This window comes from Argopecten irradians, chromosome 1, assembly GCF_041381155.1.
Source record: "Argopecten irradians isolate NY chromosome 1, Ai_NY, whole genome shotgun sequence".
NCBI lineage: Eukaryota > Metazoa > Mollusca > Bivalvia > Pectinida > Pectinidae > Argopecten > Argopecten irradians.
Window position 1 is genome coordinate 66117785 of NC_091134.1, and position 16680 is coordinate 66134464.

At 42.2% G+C, this 16680-nt stretch overlaps 1 protein-coding gene across 1 annotated transcript in view; it reads left to right on the top strand.

Moving 5' to 3' along the window:
* LOC138305892 (major vault protein-like) overlaps nt 1-16680 on the top strand; it is a 52304-nt gene that overhangs the window by 31245 nt on the left and 4379 nt on the right. The window contains exons 20-24 of the mRNA XM_069246164.1: nt 661-803; nt 6189-6289; nt 6686-6912; nt 13898-13962; nt 14551-14631. Of these exons, the coding sequence (XP_069102265.1) occupies nt 661-803; nt 6189-6289; nt 6686-6912; nt 13898-13962; nt 14551-14631 (617 nt within the window). The remainder of the gene's footprint in view (nt 1-660; nt 804-6188; nt 6290-6685; nt 6913-13897; nt 13963-14550; nt 14632-16680) is intronic.

Genomic DNA, 16680 nt, shown 5'->3' on the forward strand with positions numbered 1-16680 from the left:
ACTGTTACACGAAGTTGTATTTGTGGATTCTGTTACTATCATTAAACACCTTTCCACATACTGTTACAGGAAGTCGTATTCGTGGCTTCTGTTACTATCATTACACACCTTTTCACATACTGTTATAGGAAGTCGTATTCGTGGATTTTGTTACTATCATTAAACACCTTTCCACATACTGTTACAGGAAGTCGTATTTGTGGATTCTGTTACTATCAGTACACACCTTTCCACATACTGTTATAGGAAGTCGTATTCGTGGATTTTGTTACTATCATTAAACACCTTTCCACATACTGTTACAGGAAGTCGTATTTGTGGATTCTGTTACTATCAGTACACACCTTTCCACATACTGTTACAAGAAGTCGTATTCGTGGATTCTGTTACTATTATTACACACCTTTCCACACACTGTTACAGGAAGTCATATTGGTGGATTCTGTTACTATCATTAGACACCTTTCAACACACTGTTACAGGAAGTCGTATTTGTGGATTCCGTTACTTTCAGTACACACCTTTCCACATACTGTTACAAGAAGTCATATTTGTGGATTCTGTTACTATTATTACACACCTTTCCATACACTGTTACAGGAAGTCATATTTTGTGGATTCTGTTACTATCATTACACACCTTTCCATATACTGTTACAGGAAGTCGTATTCGTGGAGCTGTAGCACAAGTACAGTTTGACGAGTTCCATCGTCACTCTGCTATCGTCATACAAACTGCTGTATTTGGACGTAATAGCAAAGGAGAACTGAATTCTCGCCTGAAGTTTCCCATGAACAACCTGGTAAGTTTTTATCAACCTGTGCTCTACAAGGAGGTGATACTCTAATTGATTTCCTGTGCTATTTATATGTTCCAGAAATTAGACTTGGCTTCAGTTTCTTGAATGGTGGAACAGATCTTCTAATGCTACGATAATCTGTAGAAATCCACAACTATAACAAATCTATTTATAATTGATCAGCTGAGCAGCCAAAAAACTTAAGTTTGAGGCAAGCTGTCAGCCTTCTCTTATTCCAACCAACTAGATATTATAATCCTGCATTTCTGTAATTCTACATGTCTACAAGGTTTGGCCATGTGTATTTGTGACTCCCTTGTAATCCGCCCTATTCTGTACTGTACAGGTGATCAGCAGTGTATTTGTGACTCCCTCGTAATCAGCCCTATTCTGTACTATACAGGTGATCAGCAGTGTATTTGTGACTCCCTCATAATCCGCCCTATTCTGTACTATACAGGTGATCAGCAGTGTATTTGTGACTCCCTCGTAATCAGCCCTATTCTGTACTATACAGGTGATCAGCAGTGTATTTGTGACTCCCTCATAATCCACCCTATTCTGTACTATACAGGTGATCAGCAGTGTATTTGTGACTCCCTCATAATCCGCCCTGTTCTGTACTATACGTACTAGGTGATCAGCAGTGTATTTGTGACTCCCTCGTAATCCGCCCTATTGTACTATACAGGTGATCAGCAGTGTATTTGTGACTCCCTCATAATCCCCCTATTCTGTACTATACAGGTGATCAGCAGTGTATTTGTGACTCCCTCGTAATCCGCCTGTTCTGTACTATACAGGTGATCAGCAGTGTATTTGTGACTCCCTCATAATCCACCCTATTCTGTACTATACAGGTGATCAGCAGTGTATTTGTGACTCCCTCGTAATTCCCCCTGTTCTGTACTATACAGGTGATCAGCAGTGTATTTGTGACTCCCTCGTAATCCGCCTGTTCTGTACTATACAGGTGATCAGCAGTGTATTTGTGACTCCCTCGTAATCCGCCCTATTCTGTACTATACAGGTGATCAGCAGTGTATTTGTGACTCCCTCGTAATCCGCCTGTTCTGTACTATACAGGTGATCAGCAGTGTATTTGTGACTCCCTCGTAATCCGCCCTGTTCTGTACTATACAGGTGATCAGCAGTGTATTTGTGACTCCCTCGTAATCCGCCCTATTCTGTACTATACAGGTGATCAGCAGTGTATTTGTGACTCCCTCGTAATCCACCCTATTCTGTACTATACAGGTGATCAGCAGTGTATTTGTGACTCCCTCGTAATCCACCCTATTCTGTACTATACAGGTGATCAGCAGTGTATTTGTGACTCCCTCGTAAACCTTTCTGTACTATACAGGTGATCAGCAGTGTATTTGTGACTCCCTGTAATCCCCTTTCTGTACTATACAGGTGATCAGCAGTGTATTTGTGACTCCCTCGTAATCCGCCTGTTCTGTACTATACAGGTGATCAGCAGTGTATTTGTGACTCCCTCGTAATCCGCCTGTTCTGTACTATACAGGTGATCAGCAGTGTATTTGTGACTCCCTCGTAATCCCCCTCTATTCTGTACTATACAGGTGATCAGCAGTGTATTTGTGACTCCCTCGTAATCCGCCCTGTTCTGTACTATACAGGTGATCAGCAGTGTATTTGTGACTCCCTTGTAATCCGCCCTGTTCTGTACTATACAGGTGATCAGCAGTGTATTTGTGACTCCCTTGTAATCCACCCTATTCTGTACTATACAGGTGATCAGCAGTGTATTTGTGACTCCCTCGTAATCCGCCCTGTTCTGTACTATACAGGTGATCAGCGGTGTATTTGTGACTCCCTTGTAATCCGCCTGTTCTGTACTATACAGGTGATCAGCAGTGTATTTGTGACTCCCTCATAATCCGCCCTATTCTGTACTATACAGGTGATCAGTAGTGTATTTGTGACTCCCTTGTAATCCACTCTATTCTGTACTATACAGGTGATCAGCAGTGTATTTGTGACTCCCTCATAATCCGCCCTATTCTGTACTATACAGGTGATCAGCAGTGTATTTGTGACTCCCTTACGGTAATTTATCCTGAATCCCCTATTCTGTACTATACAGGTGATCAGCAGTGTATTTGTGACTCCCTCATAATCCACCCTATTCTGTACTATACAGGTGATCAGCAGTGTATTTGTGACTCCCTCATAATCCACCCTATTCTGTACTATACAGGTGATCAGCAGTGTATTTGTGACTCCCTCGTAATTTACCCTATTCTGTACTATACAGGTGATTAGCAGTGTATTTGTGACTACCTTGTAATCCGCCCTGTTCTGTACTATACAGGTGATCAGCAGTGTATTTGTGACTCCCTCGTAATCTGCCCTATTCTGTACTATACAGGTGATCAGCAGTGTATTTGTGACTCCCTCGTGATATCGCGCCTATTCTGTACTATACAGGTGATCAGCAGTGTATTTGTGACTCCCTCGTAATCCGCCCTGTTCTGTACTATACAGGTGATCAGCAGTGTATTTGTGACTCCCTGTAATCCGCCCTGTTCTGTACTATACAGGTGATCAGCAGTGTATTTGTGACTCCCTCGTAATCCGCCCTGTTCTGTACTATACAGGTGATCAGCAGTGTATTTGTGACTCCCTCATAATCCACCTATTCTGTACTATACAGGTGATCAGCAGTGTATTTGTGACTCCCTCATAATCCGCCCTATTCTGTACTATACAGGTGATCAGCAGTGTATTTGTGACTCCCTCGTAATCCGCCCTATTCTGTACTATACAGGTGATCAGCAGTGTATTTGTGACTCCCTCATAATCACGCCTATTCTGTACTATACAGGTGATCAGCAGTGTATTTGTGACTCCCTCATAATCCGCCCTATTCTGTACTATACAGGTGATCAGCAGTGTATTTGTGACTCCCTCGTAATCCCCTATTCTGTACTATACAGGTGATCAGCAGTGTATTTGTGACTCCCTCGTAATCCGCCCTATTCTGTACTATACAGGTGATCAGCGTGTATTTGTGACTCCCTCGTAATCCGCCTATTCTGTACTATACAGGTGATCAGCAGTGTATTTGTGACTCCTCGTAATCCGCCCTGTTCTGTACTATACAGGTGATCAGCAGTGTATTTGTGACTCCCTCGTAATCCACCCTATTCTGTACTATACAGGTGATCAGCAGTGTATTTGTGACTCCCTCATAATCCGCCCTATTCTGTACTATACAGGTGATCAGCAGTGTATTTGTGACTCCCTTGTAATCCACCCTATTCTGTACTATACAGGTGATCAGCAGTGTATTTGTGACTCCCTCGTAATCCGCCCTATTCTGTACTATACAGGTGATCAGCAGTGTATTTGTGACTCCCTCGTAATCCGCCCTGTTCTGTACTATACAGGTGATCAGCAGTGTATTTGTGACTCCCTCGTAATCCCTATTCTGTACTATACAGGTGATCAGCAGTGTATTTGTGACTCCCTCATAATCCGCCTATTCTGTACTATACAGGTGATCAGCAGTGTATTTGTGACTCCCCTCGTAATCCACCCTATTCTGTACTATACAGGTGATCAGCAGTGTATTTGTGACTCCCTTGTAATCAGCCCTATTCTGTACTATACAGGTGATCAGCAGTGTATTTGTGACTCCCTCGTAATCAGCCCTATTCTGTACTATACAGGTGATCAGCAGTGTATTTGTGATCCCCTTGTAACTCTACCCTATTCTGTACTATACAGGTGATCAGCAGTGTATTTGTGACTCCCTCTAATCATTAATCAGCCCTATTCAGTACTATACAGATGATCAGCAGTGTATTTGTGACTCCCTTGTAATCCACCCTATTCTGTACTATACAGGTGATCAGCAGTGTATTTGTGACTTCCTTGTAATCCACCCTATTCTGTACTATACAGGTGATCAGCAGTGTATTTGTGACTCCCTCGTAATCCACCCTATTCTGTACTATACAGGTGATCAGCAGTGTATTTGTGACTCCCTTGTAATCCGCCCTGTTCTGTACTATACAGGTGATCAGCGGTGTATTTGTGACTCCTCGTAATCTGCCCTATTCTGTACTATACAGGTGATCAGCAGTGTATTTGTGACTCCCTCATAATCCACTCTATTCTGTACTATACAGGTGATCAGCAGTGTATTTGTGACTCCCTCATAATCCACCCTATTCTGTACTATACAGGTGATCAGCAGTGTATTTGTGACTCCCTCATAATCCGCCCTATTCTGTACTATACAGGTGATCAGCAGTGTATTTGTGACTCCCTCGTAATCCACCCTATTCTGTACTATACAGGTGATCAGCAGTGTATTTGTGACTCCCTCATAATCCACCCTATTCTGTACTATACAGGTGATCAGCGGTGTATTTGTGACTCCCTCGTAATCTGCCCTATTCTGTACTATACAGGTGATCAGCAGTGTATTTGTGACTCCCTCATAATCCACTCTATTCTGTACTATACAGGTGATCAGCAGTGTATTTGTGACTCCCTCATAATCCACCCTATTCTGTACTATACAGGTGATCAGCAGTGTATTTGTGACTCCCTCATAATCCGCCCTATTCTGTACTATACAGGTGATCAGCAGTGTATTTGTGACTCCCTCGTAATCCACCCTATTCTGTACTATACAGGTGATCAGCAGTGTATTTGTGACTCCCTCGTAATCCACCCTATTCTGTACTATACAGGTGATCAGCAGTGTATTTGTGACTCCCTCGTAATCCGCCCTGTTCTGTACTATACAGGTGATCAGCAGTGTATTTGTGACTCCCTCGTAATCCGCCCTGTTCTGTACTATACAGGTGATCAGCAGTGTATTTGTGACTACCTTGTAATCCGCCCTGTTCTGTACTATACAGGTGATCAGCAGTGTATTTGTGACTCCCTCGTAATCAGCCCTATTCTGTACTATACAGGTGATCAGCAGTGTATTTGTGACTCCCTCGTAATCCACCCTATTCTGTACTATACAGGTGATCAGCAGTGTATTTGTGACTCCCTCATAATCCGCCCTATTCTGTACTATACAGGTGATCAGCAGTGTATTTGTGACTCCCTCGTAATCAGCCCTATTCTGTACTATACAGGTGATCAGCAGTGTATTTGTGACTCCCTCGTAATCAGCCCTATTCTGTGACTCCCTCGTAATCAGCCCTATTCTGTACTATACAGGTGATCAGCAGTGTATTTGTGACTCCCTCATAATCCGCCCTATTCTGTACTATACAGGTGATCAGCAGTGTATTTGTGACTCCCTCATAATCCGCCCTATTCTGTACTATACAGGTGATCAGCAGTGTATTTGTGACTCCCTCATAATCCGCCCTATTCTGTACTATACAGGTGATCAGCAGTATAGACATACAAAGTATAGAGCCGGTCGATGTCAAAATGAGGGACAGTCTGTCAAAATCTGTACAGCTGGCCATTGAAATATCCACAAGGTGAGAGAATATTATAATCTTACCTTTATAATACCAATACACAAGGTAAGGATTAGGGTATCATACACTTGTTAAAAAGTATAACATACATGAGGAGTAGAATATTATACCATTACTTTTGTAATACCAATACACAAGGTAAGGGTTAGGGTATCATACACTTGTTAAATAGCATTGCAATTCATATATGAGGAGTAGAATATTATACTTTTGAATAGGGAATGTATACATTGAGGAATATGATATAATACTGTATTTAAATATTCACATTAAGGTTAACCTCCAGTTATGTTAAATCATCACAATGAGACCGCATGCTCTAGACTGTGTTCCCCTATGTAGACTCCTGCCCCACATTCCCAGGTCAGGATTCTGATAATCTTTATGTTACTTCAGTTCTATAGAGGCAGCAGCATCTCATGAGGCAGCGCGTAATGAACAGATAGCTCAAGGTCATCTGGAGCGTCAAAAACTCAGCAACGAGAAGGCCTCCGAGCAGGAACGTACCAAACTGTTGGAGCTGCAGGCTGTAGCTGCTGCCGTGGAGTCAACAGGTCAAGCTACGGCTGAGGCTCAAGCTCAGGCTGAAAGGATCGTCATCGAGTGTGAGAGTGAGATTGAGGGTAAGTTTGGTGGGTAGGATATTTAGGGGTGAGGTAGAGGGTAAGTCTTGTGGTAAGGATCTTCAGGGATGGTAGTGAGGTAGGGGGTAAATCTGGTGGTAAGGATCTTCAGGAGTGAGAGTGAGGTAGAGGGTAAATCTGGTGGTAAGGATCTTCAGGAGTGAGAGTGAAGTAGAAAGTAAGTCTGGTGGTAAGGATCTTCAGGAGTGAGAGTGAGGTAGAGGGTAAGTCTTGTGGTAAGGATCTTCAGGGGTGATAGTGAGGTAGAGGGTAAGTCTGGTGATAAGGATCTTCAGGAGTGAGTGAAGAAGAGGTAAGTCTGGTGGTAAGGATCTTCAGTAGTGAGAGTGAGGTAGAGGGTATGTCTGGTGGTAAGGATCTTCAGGATTGAGAGTGAAGTAGAGGTTAAGTCTGGTGGTAAGGATCTTCAGGAGTGAGGTAGAGGTTAAGTCTGGTGGTAAGGATCTTCAGGAGTGAGTGAAGTAGAGGGTAAGTTTGGTGGTAAGGATCTTCAGGGGTGATAGTGAGGTAGAGGGTAAGTCTTGTGGTAAGGATCTTCAGGGGTGATAGTGAGGTAGAGGGTAAGTCTGGTGATAAGGATCTTCAGGAGTGAGTGAAGAAGAGGTAAGTCTGGTGGTAAGGATCTTCAGGAGTGAGAGTGAGGTAGAGGTTAAGTCTGGTGGTAAGGATCTTCAGGAGTGAGGTAGAGGTTAAGTCTGGTGGTAAGGATCTTCAGGAGTGAGTGAAGTAGAGGGTAAGTTTGGTGGTAAGGATCTTCAGGGGTGAGAGTGAAGTAGAGGGTAGGTCTGGTTGTAAGGATCTTCAGGATTGAGAGTGAAGTAGAGGTTAAGTCTGGTGATAAGGATCTTCAGGAGTGAGAGTGAAGTAGAGGGTAAGTCTGGTGATAAGGATCTTCAGGGGTGAGAGTGAAGTAGAGGTAAGTGGTGGTAAGGATCTTCAGGAGTGAGAGTGAGGTAGAGGTTAAGTCTGGTGGTAAGGATCTTCAGAAGTGAGAGTGAGGTAAAGGGTAAGTTTGGTGGTAAGGATCTTCAGTAGTGAGAGTGAGGTAGAGGTTAAGTCTGGTGGTAAGGATCTTCAGGAGTGAGAGTGAGGTAGAGGTTAAGTCTGATGGTAAGGATCTTCAGGAGTGAGTGAAGTAGAGGGTAAATCTGGTGGTAAGGATCTTCAGGGGTGATAGTGAGGTAGAGGGTAAATCTGGTGGTAAGGATCTTCAGATAGAGAGTAAGTCTGGTGATAAGGATCTTCAGGATTGAGAGTGAGGTAGAGGTTAAGTCTGGTGGTAAGGAACTTCAGGTAGAGAGTAAGTCTGGTGGTAAGGATCTTCAGGGTTGATAGTGTGGTAGAGGTTAAGTCTGGTGGTAGGGATCTTCAGGGGTGATAGTGAAGTAGAGGGTAAATCTGGTGGTAAGGATCTTCAGGAGTGAGTGAAGTAGAGGGTAAATCTGGTGGTAAGGATCTTCAGGAGTGAGTGAAGTAGAGGGTAAGTCTGGTGGTAAGGATCTTCAGGGGTGATAGTGAAGTAGAAAGTAAGTCTGGTGGTAAGGATCTTCAGGATTGAGAGTGAGGTAGAGGTTAAGTCTGGTGGTAAGGAACTTCAGGTAGAGAGTAAGTCTGGTGGTAAGGATCTTCAGGGTTGATAGTGTGGTAGAAGTTAAGTCTGGTAATAAAGATATTCAGGGGTGAGAGTGTGGTAGAGGTTAAGTCTGGTGGTAAACATCTTCAGGTAGAGGGTAAGTCTGGTGGTAAGGATCTTCAGGTAGATAGTAAGTCTGGTGGTAAGGATCTTCAGGAGTGAGAGTGAGGTAGAGGTTAAGTCTGGTGGTAAGGATCTTCAGGGGTGAGAGTGAGGTAGAGGTTAAGTCTGGTGGTAAGGATCTTCAGGAGTGAGAGTGAGGTAGAGGGTAAGTCTGGTGGTAAGGATCTTCAGGAGTGAGAGTGAAGTAGAGGTTAAGTCTGGTGGTAAGGATCTTCAGGGGTGAGTGAAGTAGAGGGTAAGTCTGGTGATAAGGATCTTCAGGAGTGAGAGTGAAGTAGAGGTTAAGTCTGGTGGTAAGGATCTTCAGTAGTGAGAGTGAGGTAGAGGTTAAGTCTGGTGGTAAGGATCTTCAGATAGAGAGTAAGTCTGGTGGTAAGGATCTTCAGGTAGAGAGTAAGTCTTGTGGTAAGGATTTTCAGGGTTGATAGTGTGGTAGAAGTTAAGTCTGGTAATAAAGATATTCAGGGGTGAGAGTGAGGTAGAGGTTAAGTCTGGTAATAAAGATATTCAGGGGTGAGAGTGAGGTAGAGGTTAAGTCTGGTGGTAAGGAACTTCAGGTAGAGAGTAAGTCTGGTGGTAAGGATTTTCAGGGTTGATAGTGTGGTAGAAGTTAAGTCTGGTAATAAAGATATTCAGGGGTGAGAGTGAGGTAGAGGTTAAGTCTGGTAATAAAGATATTCAGGGGTGAGAGTGAGGTAGAGGTTAACTCTGGTGGTTAGGATCTTCAGGGATGAGAGTGAGGTAGAGGGTAAGTCTGGTGGTAAGGATCTTCAGGAGTGAGAGTGAAGGAGAGGGTAAGTCTGGTGGTAAGGATCTTCAGGAGTGAGAGTGAGGTAGAGGGTAAATCTGGTGGTAAGGATCTTCAGGAGTGAGAGTGAAGTAGAAAGTAAGTCTGGTGGTAAGGATCTTCAGGAGTGAGTGAAGTAGAGGGTCAGTCTGGTGGTAAGGATCTTCAGGAGAGAGAGTGAAGTAGAGGGTAAGTCTGGTGGTAAGGATTTTCAGGGTTGATAGTGTGGTAGAAGTTAAGTCTGGTAATAAAGATATTGAGGGGTGAGAGTGTGGTAGAGGTTAAGTCTGGTGGTAAACATCTTCAGGTAGAGGGTAAGTCTGGTGGTAAGGATCTTCAGGTAGATAGTAAGTCTGGTGGTAAGGATTTTCAGGGTTGAGAGTGTGGTAGAGGTTAAGTCTGGTAATAAAGATATTCAGGGGTGAGAGTGAGGTAGAGGTTAAGTCTGGTGGTAAGGATCTTCAGGGGTGAGAGTGAGGTAGAGGGTAAGTCTGGTGGTAAGGATCTTCAGGAGTGAGAGTGAGGTAGAGGTTAAGTCTGGTGGTAAGGATCTTCAGGGGTGAGTGAAGTAGAGGGTAAGTCTGGTGATAAGGATCTTCAGGAGTGAGAGTGAAGTAGAGGTTAAGTCTGGTGGTAAGGATCTTCAGTAGTGAGAGTGAGGTAGAGGTTAAGTCTGGTGGTAAGGATCTTCAGATAGAGAGTAAGTCTGGTGGTAAGGATCTTCAGGTAGAGAGTAAGTCTTGTGGTAAGGATTTTCAGGGTTGATAGTGTGGTAGAAGTTAAGTCTGGTAATAAAGATATTCAGGGGTGAGAGTGAGGTAGAGGTTAAGTCTGGTAATAAAGATATTCAGGGGTGAGAGTGAGGTAGAGGTTAAGTCTGGTGGTAATCTGGAACTTCAGGTGAGAGTGAGGTAGAGGTTAAGTGTGGTAAGGAAAGATATTCAGGGTTGGATAGTGTGGTAGAGGTTAAGTCTGGTAATAAAGATATTCAGGGGTGAGAGTGAGGTAGAGGTTAAGTCTGGTGGTAAGGATCTTCAGGGGTGAGAGTGAGGTAGAGGTTAACTCTGGTGGTTAGGATCTTCAGGGATGAGAGTGAGGTAGAGGGTAAGTCTGGTGGTAAGGATCTTCAGGAGTGAGAGTGAGGTAGAGGGTAAGTCTGGTGGTAAGGATCTTCAGGAGTGAGAGTGAGGTAGAGGGTAAGTCTGGTGGTAAGGATCTTTAGGAGTGAGTGAAATAGAGGGTAAGTCTGGTGGTTAGGATCTTCAGGAGTGAGTGAAGTAGAGGGTCAGTCTGGTGGTAAGGATTTTCAGGAGTGAGAGTGAGGTAGAGGGTAAATCTGGTGGTAAGGATCTTCAGGGGTGATAGTGAGGTAGAGGGTAAGTCTGGTGGTAAGGATCTTCAGGGGTGAGAGTGAAGTAGAGGGTAAGTCTGGTGGTAAGGATCTTCAGGGGTGAGAGTGAGGTAGAGGGTAAGTCTGGTGGTAAGGATCTTCAGGAGTGAGAGTGAAGTAGAGGTTAAGTCTGGTGGTAAGGATCTTCAGGGGTGAGAGTGAGGTAGAGGTTAAGTCTGGTGGTAAGGATCTTCAGGAGTGAGAGTGAGGTAGAGGTAAGTCTGGTCTTGGTGGTAAGGATCTTCAGGTAGAGAGTAAGTCTTGTGCTAAGGATTTTCAGGGTTGATAGTGTGGTAGAAGTTAAGTCTGGTAATAAAGATATTCAGGGGTGAGAGTGAGGTAGAGGTTAAGTCTGGTAATAAAGATATTCAGGGGTGAGAGTGAGGTAGAGGTTAAGTCTGGTGGTAAGGAACTTCAGGTAGAGAGTAAGTCTGGTGGTAAGGATTTTCAGGGTTGATAGTGTGGTAGAAGTTAAGTCTGGTAATAAAGATATTCAGGGGTGAGAGTGAGGTAGAGGTTAAGTCTGGTAATAAAGATATTCAGGGGTGAGAGTGAGGTAGAGGTTAACTCTGGTGGTTAGGATCTTCAGGGATGAGAGTGAGGTAGAGGGTAAGTCTGGTGGTAAGGATCTTCAGGAGTGAGAGTGAAGTAGAGGGTAAGTCTGGTGGTAAGGATCTTCAGGAGTGATAGTGAGGAAGAGGGTAAATCTGGTGGTAAGGATCTTTAGGAGTGAGTGAAATAGAGGGTAAGTCTGGTGGTTAGGATCTTCAGGAGTGAGTGAAGTAGAGGGTCAGTCTGGTGGTAAGGATTTTCAGGAGTGAGAGTGAGGTAGAGGGTAAATCTGGTGGTAAGGATCTTCAGGAGTGAGTGAAGTAGAGGGTCAGTCTGGTGGTAGGGATCTTCAGGGGTGATAGTGAGGTAGAGGGTAAATCTGGTGGTAAGGATCTTCAGGGGTGATAGTGAGGTAGAGGGTAAATCTGGTGGTAAGGATCTTCAGGAGTGAGTGAAGTAGAGGGTCAGTCTGGTGGTAAGGATTTTCAGGGGTGATAGTGAGGTAGAGGGTAAGTCTGGTGGTAAGGATCTTCAGGGGTGATAGTGAGGTAGAGGGTAAGTCTGGTGATAAGGATCTTCAGGAGTGAGTGAAGTAGAGGGTCAGTCTGGTGGTAAGGATTTTCAGGAGTGAGAGTGAGGTAGAGGGCAAGTCTGGTGGTAAGGATCTTCAGGTAGAAGGTAAGTCTGGTTGTAAGGATCTTCAGGGATGATTGAGAGGTACATGTAGAAGGTAAGTTGGTGGTATTGATCTTTAGGGTAATCGTTAGGCACAGGAATTGGGACTCTTAGTAAGTTTATAATTTGTGAGCTTTGTGAAATAGACTATATTTTTATAAGCAAGTAGCAGTATTGCCAACCTCTAATGAGGTCAAATCGGGTGATCACCCTTGAAAAATCGGGTGAAAGGGTCAAAACAAGGGTCATGTGCGGAACCACACTTGAGTGTAATTTTTAACACTTTTTTAAAGCCTAAAATATGCATATATTTATTATCTTCATATTGTTACTCAATAATATTTATGAATATTTTTTGTAATGATATAATTAATATTTGAAAATTAATAAAAAAAATATTTTTTTTAAGGATGCTCCACCGCTGACATAGCATAAATGATATTCATCATTTGAACAATAATTGGCGTTAAATCGTGTATATATATGCCTAATTAGCACAAAAAATAACATATAATAATTTAGTTCACCTTTGGTGCATGTGCAATTATTCCTTCATTCCATATAGGATATAGTGCCACAGAATTTTTTCGGGATGCAATTAATTATTTTTCATATTTTTAACTTAAGTAAAATAAGAAGCTCAAACTTTTCAATGGTGGTAATGGTGTAAAGTAAGTAACTTTTGTGACTGAAGAAAAATACTTAATCGACTGTTCCTGTTTTTGATAGTGAAAAAATACCATTTGTCAGCGGTGGAGCATCTTTAAAATATTAAATAAATAAAATCTTGATTTTTTTGTTTGTTCTACACATGTCCGGTTTCACTATTTTCTTTGACTAAACAAAATGGCGGCCATTTTGATTGGCTTGCCTGCCTATTGCAACAGGATATCGTTCACGTTGACTATGTTTTATTCATGTGAGTAAATCTTTGTCTGAAATTATAATTGTTTGTACTTTTGAAGAGTTTTGAAGAGATTATTTCTGATTTTGAACAGTATTAATTGGCCATGTCTTATTTTGCTAGCTGGCTACGGCTAAAAACGATCATGAACATCGTGATGCATGACTGAATAGATTAATTGCTACAATTTCACACCTAAATGAAAGTTTGTGTAAACACAAACATAGCTACATCCATTATACAGGGGCCTGATATGAGTCTTCTTAAAGATGCTCCACCGCTGACAAATGGTATTTTTTCACTATCAAAAACAGGAGCAAACGATTTAGTATTTTTCTTCAGTTACAAAAGTTACTTACTTTACACCATTACCACCATTGAAAAGTTTAAGCTTCTAATTTTACTTCAAGTTAAAAATATGAAAAATAATTAATTGCATCCCGAAAAAATTCCGTGTCACTATATCCTATACGGAATAAAGTACTGATTGCGCATGCACCAAAGGCAAAATAAATTATTTCATATTATTTTTTGTGTTAATTAGACATATATATACACGAGTAAACACCAATTATTGTTCAAATGATGAATATCATTTATGCTATGACGGCGGTGGAGCATCTTTAAGCCCTGAAGTGTAATTAAAATTGTGCTTATGGCTTTATCTGACGTAATTTTTTTGAGCATTTCAACACTTTGGTACAAGTGCTGAAAATCGGGTGAATCGGGTTACGCATTCTGAAATGTCTAAAAAAACCGGGTCAACCCGGGGAACTCGGGTGAGTTGGCAATATTGAAGTAGTCAACAGTTCAGAAGGGTAGATAAATGATTTTGCATAACTGTGTGATTATTTTGGGTATAAAAGATGGTTTTTTTATAATATTTTTCTCTTTTACAAGGTGCAAAATTAAAAGCGAAAGCAGAGGAAATAGAACACTATGCCAGACAGGACACCCAGGAAAAGGTAAACAGGCTGCGACTTTAAGCACTAGTCCGATGCCCATGACTAGTAATTTTACAGCCGGACTAGTGCCAACTGTAATGAACTAGTCCGATTGGACTAGTGGTTCCCCACCCGATTATGATCAGTCAATGCTATACATTTCATATTTTTCACCATATTTTGAGTGCATTCTGATTGTGATTATTTTAGCTGGATCCATCATTTTGTGAGAATTTGTGTTCACATACAGACTGTAATTTGGGTCAAAAATGTAAAACTGATCATGACTGAAGTGCTGAAGCAAAACAGGTGAATATTTAATTTGGACTAGTGATTAAATAGACAGACTAGTAAAATATTGGAATTTACCAGTCCAAATGACTAGCAGTGAAAAAACATAACGTCACAGACTGGGTAAATAACTGGTAGTTAGAAAACATAATCTGCAAAGTAAGGTTCATGTGAATGCTGCAAAATTAAGATCCTAAAAACACCTTGCGTCCAAGCATCTTATTAACACAGTACAGATAAACTCATTTCTTAAAAGTCACTTGTGCATGTGTAGTAGTTTTATCTTTACATACAACAGTACATGTACTTTTGTTACAGATGAGGAAACAAGAGTTGGCATACCTCCGAAGTCAGACTGAACTGGAGGTACACAAGCTCCGCACTATGGCTGATATAGAGGTAAGTCCTACACAAGCTCTGTAATCTGGTTGATATAGAGGTAAGTCCTACACAAGCTCCGCACTATGGCTGATATAGAGGTAAGTCATACACAAGCTCTGTAATCTGGTTGATATAGAGGTAAGTCCTACACAAGCTCCGCACTATGGCTGATATAGAGGTAAGTCATACACAAGCTCTGTACTATGGTTGATATAGAGGTAAGTCCTACACAAGCTCCGCACTATGGCTGATATAGAGGTAAGTCATACACAAGCTCTGTAATCTGGTTGATATAGAGGTAAGTCCTACACAAGCTCCGCACTATGGCTGATATAGAGGTAAGTCATACACAAGCTCTGTACTACGGTTGATATAGAGGTAAGTCCTACACAAGCTCCGCACTATGGCTGATATAGAGGTAAGTCATACACAAGCTCTGCACTATGGCTGATATAGAGGTAAGACCTACACAAGCTCTGCACTATGGCTAATATAGAGGTAAGTCCTACACAAGCTCTGTACTATGGTTGATATAGAGGTAAGTCCTACACAAGCTCCGCACTATGGCTGATATAGAGGTAAGTCCTACACAAGCTCTGTACTATGGTTGATATAGAGGTAAGTCCTTAACAAGCTCTGCACTATGGCTGATATAGAGGTAAGTCCTATACAAGCTCTGTACTATGGTTGATATAGAGGTAAGTCCTACACAAGCTCTGTACTATGATTGATATAGAGGTAAGTCCTACACAAGCTCTGCACTATGGCTGATATAGAGGTAAGTCCTACACAAGCTCTGTACTATGGTTGATATAGAGGTAAGTCCTACACAAGCTCTGCACTATGGCTGATATAGAGGTTAGTCCTACACAAGCTCTGTACTATGGTTGATATAGAGGTAAGTCCTACACAAGCTCTGTACTATGGTTGATATAGAAGTAAGTCCTACACAAGCTCTGCACTATGGCTGATATAGAGGTAAGTCCTACACAAGCTCTGCACTATTGCTGATATAGAGGTAAGTCATACACAAGCTCTGTACTATGGTTGATATAGAGGTGAGTCCTACAAAAGCTCTGTACTATGGTTGATATAGAGGTGAGTCCTATACAAGCTCCGCACTATGGCTGATATAGAGGTAAGTCCTACACAAGCTCTGAACTAGGGCTGATATAGAGGTAAGTCCTACACAAGCTCTGCATTGTAATTGATATAGAGGTAAGTCCTACACAAGCTCTGCACTATGGCTGATATAGAGGTAAGTCCTACACAAGCTCTGTACTATGGCTGATATAGAGGTAAGTCCTACACAAGCTCTGTACTATGGTTGATATAGAGGTAAGTCCTACACAAGCTCTGTAATCTGGCTGATATAGAGGTAAGTCCTAGACAAGCTCTGTACTATGGCTGATATAGAGGTAAGTCCTACACATGCTCCTCACCATGGTTGATATAGAGGTAAGTCCTACACAAGCTCTGTACTATGGTTGATATAGAGGTAAGTTCTACACAAGCTCTGTACTATGGTTGATATAGAGGTGAGTCCTACACAAGCTCTGCACTATGGCTGATATAGAGGTAAGTCCTACACAAGCTCTGTACTATGGTTGATATAGAGGTAAGTCCTACACAAGCTCTGTACTATGGCTGATATAGAGGTAAGTCCTACACAAGCTCTGTACTATGACTGATATAGAGGTAAGTCCTAGACAAGCTCTGTACTATGGTTGATATAGAGGTAAGTCCTACACAAGCTCTGTACTACGACTGATATAGAGGGTAGTCCTACACAAGCTCTGTACTACAACTGATATAGAGGTAAGTCCTACACAAGCTCTGTAATCTGGCTGATATAGAGGTAAGTCCTAGACAAGCTCTGTACTACGGCTGATATAGAGGTAAGTCCTACACAAGCTCTGTACTATGGCTGATATAGAGGGTAGTCCTACACAAGCTCTGTACTACGGTTGATATAGAGGTAAGTCCTACACAAGCTCTGTACTACGGTTGATATAGAGGTAAGTCCTACACAAGCTCTGAACTATGGCTGATATAGAGGTAAGTCCT